The 15,619-nt window shown below is 33.6% G+C and overlaps 2 protein-coding genes across 2 annotated transcripts; both read left to right on the top strand.

Annotated features, from left to right (window-relative positions):
* Positions 1-1,535: 1,535 nt before the first annotated feature.
* LOC110318702 (olfactory receptor 4C15-like) lies at positions 1,536-2,499 on the top strand. The gene has a single exon (XM_021193924.1). The coding sequence runs from the start codon at positions 1,564-1,566 to the stop codon at positions 2,497-2,499; it is 936 nt and encodes a 311-aa protein (XP_021049583.1). The 5' UTR covers positions 1,536-1,563.
* Positions 2,500-11,579: 9,080 nt separating this feature from the next.
* LOC110318790 (olfactory receptor 4C15-like) lies at positions 11,580-12,515 on the top strand. Its single transcript, XM_021194054.1, has one exon. It carries the CDS (start codon positions 11,580-11,582, stop codon positions 12,513-12,515), a length of 936 nt encoding a protein of 311 aa, XP_021049713.1.
* The last annotated feature ends 3,104 nt before the right edge of the window (positions 12,516-15,619 follow it).

Here is a 15,619-nt window from a genome sequence, read left to right as displayed (position 1 = left end):
ATAGATACATTGGTAAGTAAAATAGTTTCTGTTTTTTTATAATTACATTCAGTAAAATTGTCATGTTTTTTTCTTCAAAAAACAATTGAATTATTTTTAATCTCATATTTCGAATAAGGAAACAGATATTCCTTGTAGCCATGGCAAGGAGGGGAAATGAATATTTAAGATGGAATATTGCATTAGCGTCTATTAACGAGGTAGATTAAAGAGGCAGATAGTTTTTCAAGTGATTAAGTGTAGAATTTTGTGGTCATGTGATAATGAATAACATTTTTACATTTTCAACTTGGCCTTCACAATCCTTGAAGGTAAGCATATAAATTGTTTATGAGCATGTTTTATAGTAACCTTATACAAATTTCCAACTATATGTTATATCATCTTATTAAATAATATTTGTTTAACAAGTAAACAAACCATTATTATGTAGCAGATTATTAATTTTCAAGAATCTAATTCAAATTCAATGAATGATTTCTCTTATGCAGATATGTGTTGCTGGCTTTTGTATGTGAGTGTTTGCTTCATCACTTGAACTTTTATTACATGCACTGTTGTCTCTGTTAAGATGTCACAATGACATAGAGAGATCATAAGAAGATATTTTCTTGTTGCTAGTGAGAATAGAAAGAATATCCATTAATGAAGCTATAAATACGAAAAAATAATTCACTGTTCAAAAATTGATTCTTTGGAGATCTGAAAAGTCTTGAAACATGTATTTCTTAACATCTCTGGTTATCAATTCCTTGTTCATTTGGTCTTGCAACTTGGATTAAAACACTGTATAAAAAGAAAGTGACAATAACCCCTGTCTTACAGTGTTTATCAAGAGCTTAAGAACTGAGCTATAATATTTTCTTTGTTTATTTCCTTATTGCTTTGGATTTTTGGGGGGTCATCTTTTTTAGTATTGTGTGTGTATGTGATGGTAACAGAGTACTTCTTATATTGTTCCAGTCAAATTTTAAAATAAAATAGAAGGAAAGAATAAATTATAAGTGTGCTTTCTGGTATAAACTAAATTCTAAAAATAGCCAAGGTTTTTTTATGTGCACCAAAAAGTACATTTCGACTCTTCTATTTGTGCATAAGGAGTGCTCTGACAAGTCACTCAGGCTACTCAGCCATGGCTCATCCCATGAAGAAACAGATATGATTTATAAATTCTGGTCTTTTGTTCCTATCTAGGTTATAGTTTCAATATTGTTTTAACATTTCTCTTGAAGAGACACAAAGGATTTTAAGAAGCTGACTAGTAGAAGATGAGTATTTATTTTCACTCGAACAACTAAATATGTTTGTAAAATATTTGAATTTGTCTGTTTTCAAGTATTTAATCATCCTTTTAATATTAGTTATTCAAATTACAAAACTATTATCTTCAAAAATCATTTTACATTTTATTTTCAATTACAATAGACTCAATCAAAGGAATTTTATTAGGTATATGTAACCTTATTGATGCTGTCTGTTATTGTGAACTTATAAGTAGCAATTTTTCTCATACTTGAAGATTTTATGTTAACAAAATTTACTTTGACAGTCTTCTTATGAATCATGCAAAACCAGAGCTTTGTCACTGAGTTCATACTCCTGGGACTTTCACAGAACTCAAAAGTTGAGAAAATACTGTTTGTTATATTTTTGTTGATCTACCTTGCAACTATTGGGGGCAACATGATAATTGTGGTGACCATCATCTACAGCCCTGCACTGCTGAGCTCCCCCATGTACTTCTTCTTGATATTCCTGTCCTTACTGGATGCATGCACTTCTTCCACTGTCACCCCCAAGATGATTGTCGACTTCTTCTATGAGAGGAAGACCATCTCCTTTGAATGTTGTATGACACAACTGTTTACAGTCCACTTCTTCACTGGGGCAGAAGTGATTGTCCTGGCATCCATGGCTTATGACCGCTATGTGGCCATTTGCAAACCCCTTCACTACTCTTCCATCATGACTCGGAGGCTCTGTGGAATTTTAGTTGTGGTGTCCTGGGCAGGAGGCTTCTTGCATTCTATCATACAAATCATCTTCACTTTGCAACTGCCATTCTGTGGCCCCAATGTCATTGATCATTACATGTGTGACTTGTTCCCATTACTGAAGCTTGCCTGCACTGACACACACATTTATGTCCTTTTGATATTTGCCAACAGTGGGGCTATATGCATTATAATCTTCTCCTTATTGCTTGTCTCTTATGGCGTCATCTTGTTCTCCCTGAGAGCCCACAGTTCTGAAGGGCGACGTAAAGCTCTCTCCACCTGTGGGTCCCATATAATTGTTGTGCTTTTGTGCTTTGTCCCATGCCTATTAATATATGCAAGACCTACATCTGCATTCTCCTTTGAGAAAAACATGCTTATATTTATCAATGTCCTCACCCCATTGCTAAATCCTATGGTTTACACTTTCAGGAATAAGGAAATGAAGAATGCTATCAGAAAAATGTGGAAGAGATTAATAGTGGTTTCTGATAAATTTTAAAATATTTTACTTCAGTGGGAAAGGGACACCTGTTACCCAAACAGAATGATTTGAGATTTACTTTCCATTACTTTTAATGTTGCAACTGAGCACAGAAACTCATTCTTAATCCAACGCTAGTACACATAGGATCTGTGAATTTGAGAGTTTTACTTCATTGTGGATTCAGCATAAGAACAATGATTTCAAGGTTCAGTGGAGATTTATTCTAAGAAAATAAGGTAGAACGTAATAAATAGATATAGAGGTGTGACTTTGTTTGGTTCTGCATGAGTGCTAACAGGCAGAAATACGTATCTGTCATATGTACTCACATGTGTTATAGCAGGCACACATACCAACAGACACACATCCTACCTTACCTCCCATAACAACACAATCAATCAATCAATCAATCAATCACTCCAACAAATAAATGAATGAACAACAACAAACAATAAATAAAACACTTGACAACTCAGTGAAAAGAATAAAAACATTCAATAATTTATTGGGCAAAAATACTCTTAACTCCTTACAAAATAATGACATCTTTCAATACAGAAGGCATCAATAATGGTCATGAGAATTAATGTTTCTGCATTCACACATTCACTCTGAGAAGACTACTGACTGTTGATATATAAAAAATAAAGGCAGTTTAATTTTATTCTCTCATTTAATTAATTAATTATTTGAAAAGGTTTAACTGTTGGAATACTTTGATTTTCAGAGTTTAATTAAAACTGGTTGGCAAAATAAATGTGTGCTTGAAATTGGGAGAAGAAAATTATTGAAGTCATCCTAAGAGAAATCAAAGAAACATCGTGAGACTCCATAACATAGAAATTCAGAAAGACGTTAAAATAGAACCTGACATGTAGCTATCCCTGTATCATTTGACATGTTTTTTGTTGTTGCTGAAAAGTTTTCTTTTCTTTTTCCACACAATATATTCTGCTTGTTTACATTCTTTATTTACTCCCAGGACACCATCAATTAAATTCCCCCCTCTGTCTCCTCCTTCTCCTTCTCCCTCTCCCTTCTCCCCCTCTCTCTCTCCTGAGAAAACAAAGAGTAAAATAATACAATAAAACAAAACACCAAAAATTAAAACAAAGTAAATCTCTGGAAGTGTATATGCATGCACACACATAGAAACAACCACAAAAACACAAAATCAGAAATCATAACATATATGCAAAAGACAAGTAAGTTAAAAATGATAAAACAAAACTTTGACAGACTAAAAAGTCTCCAAAAATACCATCCAGTTCATTTTTGTTTTGGCCATTACAGCTGGGTATGTGACCTGTGATTGTATATCCCTTGAGACTCCACTGGAATAAACTAAGTGTTTCTTTGTTAGCAATTGTTATTTGTTGATAGCTTCTTGATTAGAGATGGACACTCATGACTATTCCACTTCCCTGTACTGAGAATTCATCTTTCTTGAACCTCTGCAGGCCCCATATATGGAGAAACAGACTCGTTTTTTAAAATGGCTGTGTCAGTCATGTAGTGCTCTTAAGGCCATCTTTCCCTGTTGCCTTCCATTGCCACTGGCTATTATAGTTTTTCTGCATCCTCTGCCTAGCTCTTTAGGTCTGAAAGAATAGATTGATGAAGATATCCCATTTGGGACTGAATGTTCAAATGTCTTTCCCCATCTATGTATTGCCTGGTTGTGGGTCTCTGCATTAGTTGCTATCACCTGAAGGAGATGCTTTTCTGATGATAGCTAAGTGAAACACTTATGTATGGATATATCAGAATTTTATTTCTAAGTTCTTTTATAGTATTCAGTTTTCCTCCCATTCCTGGCTTATAGAATTTCAGGATCTTAGCCAACCAAGTAATGTCAGGTATAGGTTCCATCTCATGGAGAAAAGGTCTTAAATCTAAGCAGGTAGACATTGAACTAGTGATTATTGCAGACATGTCACAATTGTAGTCTAAGGATTTGTAGAAAGTTTAGCACTTAACTTTCTTCTCTGCTAGTGTACAGACTCCCTTCCAATACCATGAACAGTAGTCAGCAGAAGTAAAGACTCTTGATAGGAATAGATCATTTTTTCCATGTTCAATGAGATGTGTAAGCGTGGTCTTCAGGAATGCGGCTTTTTCATTATTTTGTACAGAGTAACCAATAGTCTTGGCAATAACCTGTTTAGGGGATTTTCACTGGGCACCTTTGTCCAGCCACTTCATTAGATACAGCCCATTTCTGGCACTTAATGCTTCACTTGAATATGAGAGGTTTGCTTTTATCTCTCCCATTATTTGATGATCCCCTTCCTTCTCCTCTTCTTCTTTGTTGTAGGTGTATAATTTAAAACTTTTAGTTAAAATAAAATCATTCCAATTTCACCCCTCACTTTCCTTCTTCTAACACCTCCTGTGCTCTTTCCCACCATCTCCACCCATGTACCTGTACCTCAGTACCACTGGCATTGAAGTGCAATATTTTCATGCAAGCATGCTATACTCTGTAATCTATTTATTTCTAGACAATGGGAGGGTATGCTACAATATGTTTTCTGAAATAGATGGAATGAACATTGTAGCCAATAACAAACAATAGACAAAAACATACGATAAGCTTAAGTTTAGGCTTTGCAATTTACCATCACTGATTTAACATGGTCTCATGAAGCCCTATTCCTCCTTGAGAAATATTGATAATTCAAGTTATATGCAAAGTGTGTAGTATTTTCTTCACCTACTAAACCATAAGTAAGTGGGCCAGAAATAAGGCCCATGCATTCACACACAAGGCACCCTGAATAAATTCAGTGGTTAGCAAAAGAAACATGAATATAGAAAGGGGTACGTGAAAAGAGGATATGATAGTGGAAAAGGAAGAGACACTGATGGGCAGTGTGATCATAAGACATGGTACAAGTATATGGGATTGTGGAAAATAAGTGAATGTAAAGTATAAACATGTTCTTAAGCTAAAACAAATATTTTTATTATTATATACCTCATGTACATTTATACATAAATGTTTTTCTTACTGAGAAATTTTTAACACTGTTCAACAATACTATGGTTAGTTTCCTTACAGATGCATTGATAGATTTTTTTTTTGACAAAGACTTTTCCCTTGAGTTCTGCACGAAAACATTGTATTATATCCATTAAAGAACAGAACGGTCTACTCTTCCTGAAAATGAATTATATGGCATTATTTTCATATACAGCCTTCTCCAAAGTGTAAAACCACACAGCACAACTTTAGATGGGCATGGAAACTTTGCTTTGCTTATAACATGGAAAGCTGCTCAAAAGTATGTCAGGGATTCTACTGGGACCAGAGAATTTACAAACCTTGGGGAACTAAGAATTATTCTTACAGATTCATGATGTATCTGAGAAACCTTTTTAAATACCTGATGCAGTGAGTTAGGAAATATTTGGATTCTTCTTTTATGTTTTGGTCAACAAACATGATGAACACAGCACTAAAGAAACAGTGGTAGCATCCTATACCTGAGCTTTGATCCTGCTGCCATTCAGATGTAGAAGAAAGACTTGCAAACAACAGAGAATCTTTGTTAAGACTGAATGCAAAGGATATTTATCACCAGATTTTTCACAGAAGTGACACTTGGTGAAGCAAAGTAAGGATATTACCTATGTATGCATTTTTATAAATGCTTTTTTAATATGTGACAAAGTGATTTAGCATGTGGGTATTGTAAGCAATCTACTGTGTTTAACATGATGATGGCCCTTTCACTTCACAAATATTTGGTTTTGTGAGAACTTCAAAGACATGGATGCTCAGTTTACTTATAATATTTATACAAAGATAACCCAAATCAGTGTTTTATTGAATATAATATTACATAAAGAGATCATGGACTAGCATTTCACAATAAACAATTTTTTGAGTGTCCACAGTTCTCAAATAACTCTTATAATACTGCAGTCTTCTTCCACCTAGTCACTCATTCCAATGGGTTTTTCAAGCTTTCATTTTTTTAATGTTTAATGAAAATAAACATATTCATCTTCAAATTAAAATTTAAAAATTAAGAAATCTAGCACAAACTTATATTTCTAGCTAGTATCTCTCTGACAATAGCTGGATTATCTGAACATATACTCATGTAACTCATAATTCTGAAGCTTGTATTGAAAGATAGTATGATTTGAGGTTGTACAAAGAATGCTTACATAAGAACATGAAAAACAGAAGCATCGTCACACCTTCAATATGTATGGATATCTATTATAAAATATTCTAGTTACAGAATTAGTACATATAATACAAAAGAAATACAAGTATACACATGAAGACTTCTGATTTAATTATGTCCCCTTAGATTTGTCAAAGCATCAACATTTTTCCTTTGAACTCTTAAATTTCTGGTTTTCTTGGTGTTAAGATTCTGGCTTGGTCCCTGTCTTAAAATAAGTAAAATCACTAGGATATCAAAGAGGTTTCAGAAATCCATCAGGAGGGACATGAAAAGAAAAAAAAGGTCTCTTCCCTTACATTCCAGGCATAGTAGGGCAGGTAAAGTTGAGATATTTAGGGAAATCAAGATTAACGTGGTGGGCATAGAAAAGATTAGTTATCTGAAGTGAACATGTTTTTCAAAAAGTTGAGAAAATGAATCTAGTTAGCTACAAACACAGGAAAGGAAGCGTGTGTTGATAGATAATAACTTTAGTTAAAAATAGGACAGACATGAAATTTAACATATAGGATGATTTCATGTAAAACTTTAATAGATTATCACCATTTGTAAGAACACTAGCCATTTGTATTAAATATATTTAAAAGCATCTATTCATATTTGTAACCCTCTTTTTACCACTCTGGCCATTTTGAACATTACATGTGCCTCACAGTTAGTGAAGACATTCTGCGGTCTGAGAGTATATCCATACAACAATTAGTTGAGCTGCTTAAATGAATGGGAAGGAAATAGTGGAAAATGGGTATGGTGGGTCAGGGAAGCATTTGCCTAGGTTTCTGCTTAGGACATACCTCAGTGAACACAACTTCAGTTATGTAACCTCTGGGCAAAGTACTTTACCCCTGCAGGAATTTCAAATGCATGGCAGGTATGGAAAAGATCTTATAATATTTTAGGGCAGTATAGTACATATTATCTATGGTATTTATACATAATAATACAAAGAAACTGAGTTTTTTTTTCTAAAGGATATTATGGATTGGAAATCAAAGAGAAATGAGTTAGAAGAAGATCAAGGTCAATATATGGTTGTCAATGAAAAAATATAATGTAATAAAATGTTACACATTAAGATGCCCTGTGAAATCAGTTTATTACTTCTACTTTAGGTAACCAGATCAGTTTTTTTTTTTTTTAATTTGACATTGTTTTCAGAAATTGAGAAGAAATTAGATTTTAGTGTCTATCATCTTTGTGCCTAATTTTCAATTTTTAATTACAACATATATGATAGTAATTTGTAATAGCCTATTTTTTTTTTTGCTTTTTCTATTTTTTATTAGATATTTTCTTTATTTACATTTCAAATGTTATCCCCTCTCCTAGTTTCCCCTCTGAAAATCCCCTATCCTCTCTCCCCTCCCCCTAGAGCTCTTATGATAGTTTTACATTTTTCTTATTTTTTCACTCTTTTACACACTGTATCACGTTCTATGATAAAAGTTTCTCAACTTACTTTATATTTAGATAAAAGTATGGGGAGTCATGTTTCAAATTTAAAACATGATTAAAATTCTGCAATAATATTTAATATATGTTCTGTATTTACTGCTTTAATAAATGTAAAAGCTAAAGGCATTGTGATTAATTTTAAAGTATTATTTAAAAATTTTTCTTTTGACTGATTCAGTATGTCATTTTTGGCATAGAGCAATTTTTAAAGAACCTTGACATCAAAATTTATATTCTTTTTGATATACAATTTGTAGAATATGTTAATAAAATATATGCATTTTGTTGTTTGTGATCACATATGCTTATAATACCAGAAGTTGGAAGTGCAGTCAACAAGATCAAGAATTTAAGAACATGGTGAGTTTGTGCCTGTCCTAGGATAACTATGACTTTTCCATTACCACTAGCATAAAGACTATATACTTTCACAGGGAAAATTTTTCCTCTGGGTCATTAAATGGCAAGTGGGTTTTATACATCAAGCTGCTTTGTTACTCACATTTATAATGTATTTTCTATTCATTTGAGAATTTCAAGAGTGTGTAAAATGTATCATGACCGTATTCCAGATCTTCCCCCAGTATAAAGTAAATTATTTTTTAATTTTTATTTATCGTTTTATTTAGCCTAATGTTAGCTGAACAGAAATAACATAAAACAGGTTCAAAAGGTACCTCACATGATTCACTTAAGTCTGCCATACTACTTTACTGTGTATTCATTTGTCAAGTTAATATAGAAAAAGTGAGAAAATTTGCATTATCTAAACAAAAATAATTTATATTTGGATAAATATTTGACTATTTATTTTGTTAAACTCTATTTACTTTCCAACTGAGATGTAGTAAAATTACTTCTTCCTTTCCTTGTCTCCTTATAACCCCTCCCATGCACCCTCGCTCTATCCTCTTTTGATCTTCTTTTTTACAACCTCTCAAATTGTTGGCTGTTTAAAATATTATTATTTTTACACAGTATGTAAATGGAAAAATTGAAAACACAATCTGCTCAGTCTGTATATTGTTGCATGTATGTAAACGATATAAGGGCTGACCCCTTGTTATTGGACACCCAATTGAGAACTCATCCTTGAGAAAGAGTGATTCTCAGTCCCTCAAGAGTTATAGTTTGCTTGTGGCTCTTTGTCTAGAGGTGGGGCCCATGAGAATTCTTTTCCCACATTAGCATCTCTGTTGATGTCCTACTCATTATTCAGTTCTTGTTCAGGCAGCCATATTTAGGTCATTATTGAGGTCTTGTTCAGGCAATTTTCACATGTACTTATAGGATAAAAATACTTATAAGATAAATAAAAATTGTCATTTCTAGGAAACCCAGTTTCACTGTAGAATGCCTTGCACTGTAGTTCTTACAAGTTTTATGTACTTCTACAACAATGTTTCCTGAAACTTTGTTGTTGAAACTCTATGCTAGCTATATATGTTGGGACTGACTTCTCTGTGATTACTCTAGCTACATATTTAGGTTAGTTTTTTCTATAATTATCTACATTTGCTACAAAGACAAACTTATTTGACAAGGGGTCAGATCTAAACTTATCCATGCTTTTAAGGGTATGTTTTTAGATTCCACTAGGAATTAAGATGATCTAGTAATAGATTTTTTTCTAAGACCCATAGCTATACTAGCCTTGGGTAGTTGGCTACTAATGGACATAGTTTCCCTGTTGCATTAGGAGTGCTGCTGGCTACTGCTGAAATAGGAGTACCTACTTATTTCTTACCATATTTCTCATTGTGGTTCATAAGCATCACAGCAAATTTTGACTATTGATTGTCACACCATGTAACAGTTCGACAAGGAATTTCTGGTATAATGAAAATTAATGCTCAGATGGTTTTCAAGTAATCTAAAGCTTATATCTCACTGTTATTCCTTTCAAGTTACATGAATCAACTTAGACAAAGATTGCATCTTGTGTTTTATTTGTATATATTCTGACTGCTCTAAAATATAATCATAAACCATAACTATACTACATTATCATTTCAAATATTTTAATTATAATAAACATTAGGATGCTAGGTCAGTACACCATTGTAGATACAGGATTTGTGACTGGCTTGATGTATATGTTTCTCTTTATGCATTGTGCATGTATATTCCTCTAAACAACATGCTAGAACATAGGACTGAATATCTAAGTGGGCACTGACTCGACTTCTCCATTTTAAATGAGTTGTGAAGGTTTTGCAAATAAAATTGTCTCTGTTCTAGTTGAATTATTGCCATTAAGATTCCCACAACTTTTTTTGACACAACTGTATTATTTTTAACTCACAGATTTTTAAAATGCAGATTTCCAAAGATGTGGCCTTTAAACACTACTTTAACTTGTTAGCATAGGATAAATGTCTCATGTTTGTAAAATTAATTGAATAATTTCCCCTTTTCAGTTATGTAATATCACCAATATTCATATATGGGTTTTTGGTTTCTGAAGCTTCTTCATTTACTATTGCCTTTGGCAAGATCTCTCATTCATATAGGAACAACGATAGGAGATGATTTTGTGTTAATTCAGAGGAGACTATAAAGAACAACTGTTAGTGGTACTGTAAGAAAGATTAATAATCTCACTGTTCATCAAGTTGATTCCAGGAGATCTCATGGTTATTATAACTTTTAAAATCCCAGGTTAATAATTCTTTGTTTCTTTTCTCTTATACTTACATTAGAACATCAGACTAAATAGGAAAAATGAAATGACCTGTTGACCAGGAGTGTGAAACACAGAAGGAGACGTGTGCTTTTTTAAGTAGTTCTTTCTTAGATTGGATGACAACAAGATTATTTTCATAAAGGTATGCTCATGTCTTATATAGTACTAGAGACTTTCTACAGAATTTCCTTTTGTGCAAAATAATTTATTTGAGGTTACAATATATTTCTTACTTTTAAACAAATTTAAAATGTAGTCAGGATTTTTGTGTGCAACTAAACATACAGTTTGCATTTTCTTCTATTGCTGTATAGGCCAATACTCCAACAAGCTACTGCAAGATACTCAACCCTGGCCTTGAGTTATTCGTATCGAGGTAACAGTTTTAAAATGTCCTTTAATATTTACTTCAAGGACACCAAAGTGATTTACAAAAGCAGTTGATGCAAAGTTACACTATTTTACTCCACTCATACAATGGATGTGTTCATAATTAAAATTTAATACATAGCTTCTTTAAAATGTACAAAAATTTATCTTTTAATCAATTCATGTTACTGAGTTATACCCTCTATTTTTCTAATATTTGATTTTAAATTACAATAGACTCCTCAATGCAAATATATCCATTTGTATTGGATATATTCTTTTGTTGATGGAAATATATATATTTACTTAAATATATATATATATATATATATATATATATATATATATATATACTTACTTTGACTTCCTTCTTGAGAATTATGCAAAACCAGAGTTTTGTTACTGAGTTCATAATCTTGGGGCTTTCTCAGAACCCAATAGTTGAAAAAATACTTTTTTTTGTACTTTTATTAGTTTATCTTGCAACAATAGGGGGCAACATGATAATTGTTGTGACCATCATGTATAGCCCTGCACTGCTGGGCTCTCCCATGTATTTCTTCTTGGCTTTCTTGTCCTTCCTGGATCTATGTGTCTCTTCCACTGTCACACCCAAGATGATTGTAGACTTCTTACATGAGAAGAAGACCATCTCCTTTGGCTGTTGCATGACACAACTCTTTTCAGTCCATTTCTTCTCAGGAACAGAAATGATTGTCCTAGCAGTCATGGCCTATGACCGTTACGTGGCTATTTGCAAGCCCTTACACTATTCTTCCATCCTTACTCGGAGGCTCTGTATTATTTTGGTAGCAATATCATGGGCAGGGGGCTTCTTGCACTCGATCATACAAATTATATTCACATTGCAGCTGCCCTTCTGTGGCCCCAATGTCATTGATCATTACACATGTGACTTGTTTCCATTGCTGAAGCTGGCCTGCACGGACACTCATATATTTGTTCTTTTGGTGTTTGCAAACAGTGGTGCTATCTGCATCATTATCTTCTCCTTGTTGCTTGTCTCCTATGGTGTCATCTTGTTCTCTCTGAGAGCCCACAGTTCTGAGGGACGACGGAAAGCTCTTTCCACCTGTGGAGCCCATGTTACTGTTGTGGTTTTGTTCCTTGTTCCATGCATATTAATATATGCACGGGATACATCCGCATTTTCCTTTGAGAAAGACACACTTTTATTTGTCAATGTCCTGACGCCATTGCTAAATCCTACAGTTTACACTTTCAGGAATAAGGAAATGATAAATGCCATCAGAAAAATGTGCAAGAGACTGAAAATGATTTTTGTTAGATTTTAATATTGCTTTTACACTTTGGGGGATATAGTTATGTTAAAATGAGTACATGAGTTTTGTTTTTCACAAGTCATGTCAGAATCAAAGCATGAAAGCACAATTTATCTAGTACTAATATAAAGGCTCATATTCAATCCCTTCTTTTAGGTCTGCATGCATGTTCACAGACACAAACACCATGTAAACTAACATGTATAACACATACATACACACACACACACACACACACACACACAGAGAGAGGCAAACAAAATATGCTTTTAAATATAAGAAAAAAGAATTTTGTATTTATTAGGCAAATAAATAGTGATTTCTATGAAGAAATAACACAATATATACAAAGTACTTCAACAGTGGGATGTTGAATATGTTTCTGTCCTTATAGTTTCACTCTGCATTGTGTATTCAGCATTGTTATATAAAAATTAAAAGCAATCCAATTTTACCTTATCATTACTTTATTGTAGATATGAGATTTTTTATTTATTTGTTGCTTTTTATTAACTATGCTCTGTTTAAAAATTTGGTTGACAAAATAAATGTGTACTTGGGAAAGAAAAAATACAGAAATCATTCTAAGGGAAATAGGTTTCTAGTGACACACTGAGACCTTACAACCTATAAACACAGAGGGAGAACTCAATCTGCACTGTAGGTTTCCTGTATCGTCTGGCTTCATTTTTAGTTAGTCTGTTCATGTCTGCTAAAAAATATCAGTTGCTTCCTTAATTTCATGACAGATTAAGTACATGAGAACAGCTGGGATTTTTCTTGGATGATGTGACTATCCCACTCCAATGAGTACTGGGAATTGATTATATAGAGAAATACTAATGTGAATCTCCTATTCCAGTATAACACAAAAAGCTTGCAGGCATTAATTTCACAGGAAGTTTAGAGCAAAGATATTGACATACTGTATAGATGCCAGCCTAAGCAAGTTTGAAATTAGTTTCCAAAATGTCAATTAATTTCAATGTTTTATGTGACTGCAATATTTGTAAATTTGGGTAAACAAATAATAATTGCATTTTTACACTTTTCAATGGAGAATATTTATGTCACTTCATGGTAATACTTTGGTTCCTTATAAAGAGGAATTTATGGGAAACTAACTTACTATTTAATACCTTCTTTTCAGAAACAACAACACTACCCAGCAGCTGAATTTTATGGAAAAAGCATGCTGAGTATTAATAATATTGTTTTTCATTGATTTTAACTGCCAGAGGCAATACACATGGGGATACAGAAGACACATGAAAATTCCCGTTTGGAAAAATGTACAGAACTTAGTTTTGGTGTATCTGTTAATGATTAAAGGAACCAGAGAGGAGGTATCAAAATGTGTCACTTAAGGAACAGAGACAAAAAAAAAATCTTTCTGGGCTTAGTTTGACAAAGAGTGAGCACACAACTTATTTCTGTCTCTCTCTGTTTTTTCTGTGTGTCTATCAGTTGTGGTGCCTGGTATGTCTTCTGTCTGTTCTGTGTGTCTGATCTGTCTTTCCTTTTTTTCTGTCTGGCATGTTGTGTATATTTCAGTTCCAACTCTGTTCCAGACTCGTTTCTGTCTGGTCCCTATGCCTAAGAAAGGGGCTTGCTCTGTGTACACCGAAAAGCAGAAAATTGTGGTGTGGGAAAGGGATAAAATATTCTTTATAACAAACTTTACCAGATTTTTACAAGGAAAAAGTAAGATTATTGACTCCAGAAGAGTATTCAAAACTGCATTCATATGTTATCGACCTGTATGATGCATGAAAGTTCAACATTTATGTCAAATTTTGTTTAAGTCTGTTTTCAGTCTTTTGGCTACTTTCAGGAAATGTATGTCACAACACAGAGTATTCATATTTTCAGATGATATTATTTCTGATTTTGTTAATTAGGATACTGTCTCTGTGCCCTCTAGTTAGTCTGGCTAAAGGTTGATCTATCTTGTTGATTTTCTCAAAGAGCCAGCTCCTAGTTTGGTTGATTCTTTGTATACTTCTTTTTGTTTCCTCTTGGTTGATTTCAGTCCTGAGTTTTATGCATTCCTGCTGTCTACTCCTCTTGGGTGAATTTACTTCCTTTTGTGCTGGAGTTTTTAGGTTTCCTGTAAAGCTGCTAGTGTATGATCTCTCCAGTTTCTTTTTGGAGGCACTCGGAGCTATGAGTTTTCCTCTCAGGACTGATTTTATTGTGTTCCACAAGTTTGGGTATGTTGTGGATTCCTTTTCATTAAACTCTAAAAAGTTTTTAATTTCTTTCTTCATTTCTTCCTTGACTAAGTTAGGATTGAGTAGAGTGTTGTTCAACTTCCATGTGAATGTTGGCTCTCTATTATTTATGTTGTAATTTAAGAACAACCTTAGTCCGTGGTGATCTGAAAATATGCATGGGATTTTTCAGTATTTTTGTATCTGTTGCGGCCTGTTTTGTGACCAGTTATATGGTCAATTTTGTAGAAGGTACTATGAGGTGCTGAGATGAATGTATATCCTTTTGTTTTAGGATGAAATGTTCTTTTGATATCTATTAAATCCATTTGTTTCATAACTTCTGTTAGTTTCACTGTATCTCTGTTTAGTTTCTGTTTCCAGGTTCTGTGCATTTAGGAGAATGGGTTGCTGAAGTCTCCTACTATTACTGTGTACAGTGCAATGTGTGCTTTGAGCTTTGCTGTTTCTTTAATGATTATGGATGCCTTTGGATTTGGAGCATTAATGTTCAGAACTGAGAGTTCTTCTTGGTAGATTTTACCTTTGATGATTATGAAGTGTCCCCCTCTTGTCTTTTTTGATAATTTTGTGTTGGAAGTCGATTTTATTAGATATTAGAATGGTTACTCCAGTTTGTTTCTTGTGACCATTTGCTTGGAAAATTGTTTTCTAGGCTTNTACTCTGAGGTAGTGTCTATCTTTGTCCCTGAGGTGGATTTCCTGTATGCAGCAAGATGTTGGGTCCTTGTGGGAAGCCACGTGCGCTGGCTACCACTAGCCACCGCCCGTGTATTTCGGGTAAACAACCAATGTGCACAGGTGCAAATGGGTTTCACACCAAGTCACAGCCCATCCTGGGGCATGTAAATTAAGGACTGAAAGCAGAACCAATCAGACATG

The sequence above is a fragment of the Mus pahari genome, chromosome 3 (assembly GCF_900095145.1).
Source record: "Mus pahari chromosome 3, PAHARI_EIJ_v1.1, whole genome shotgun sequence".
In the NCBI taxonomy this organism is placed as follows: Eukaryota; Metazoa; Chordata; class Mammalia; order Rodentia; family Muridae; genus Mus; species Mus pahari.
Note: the sequence above shows the minus strand (reverse complement) of the source record. Positions and strands in the feature narration are given on the sequence as shown.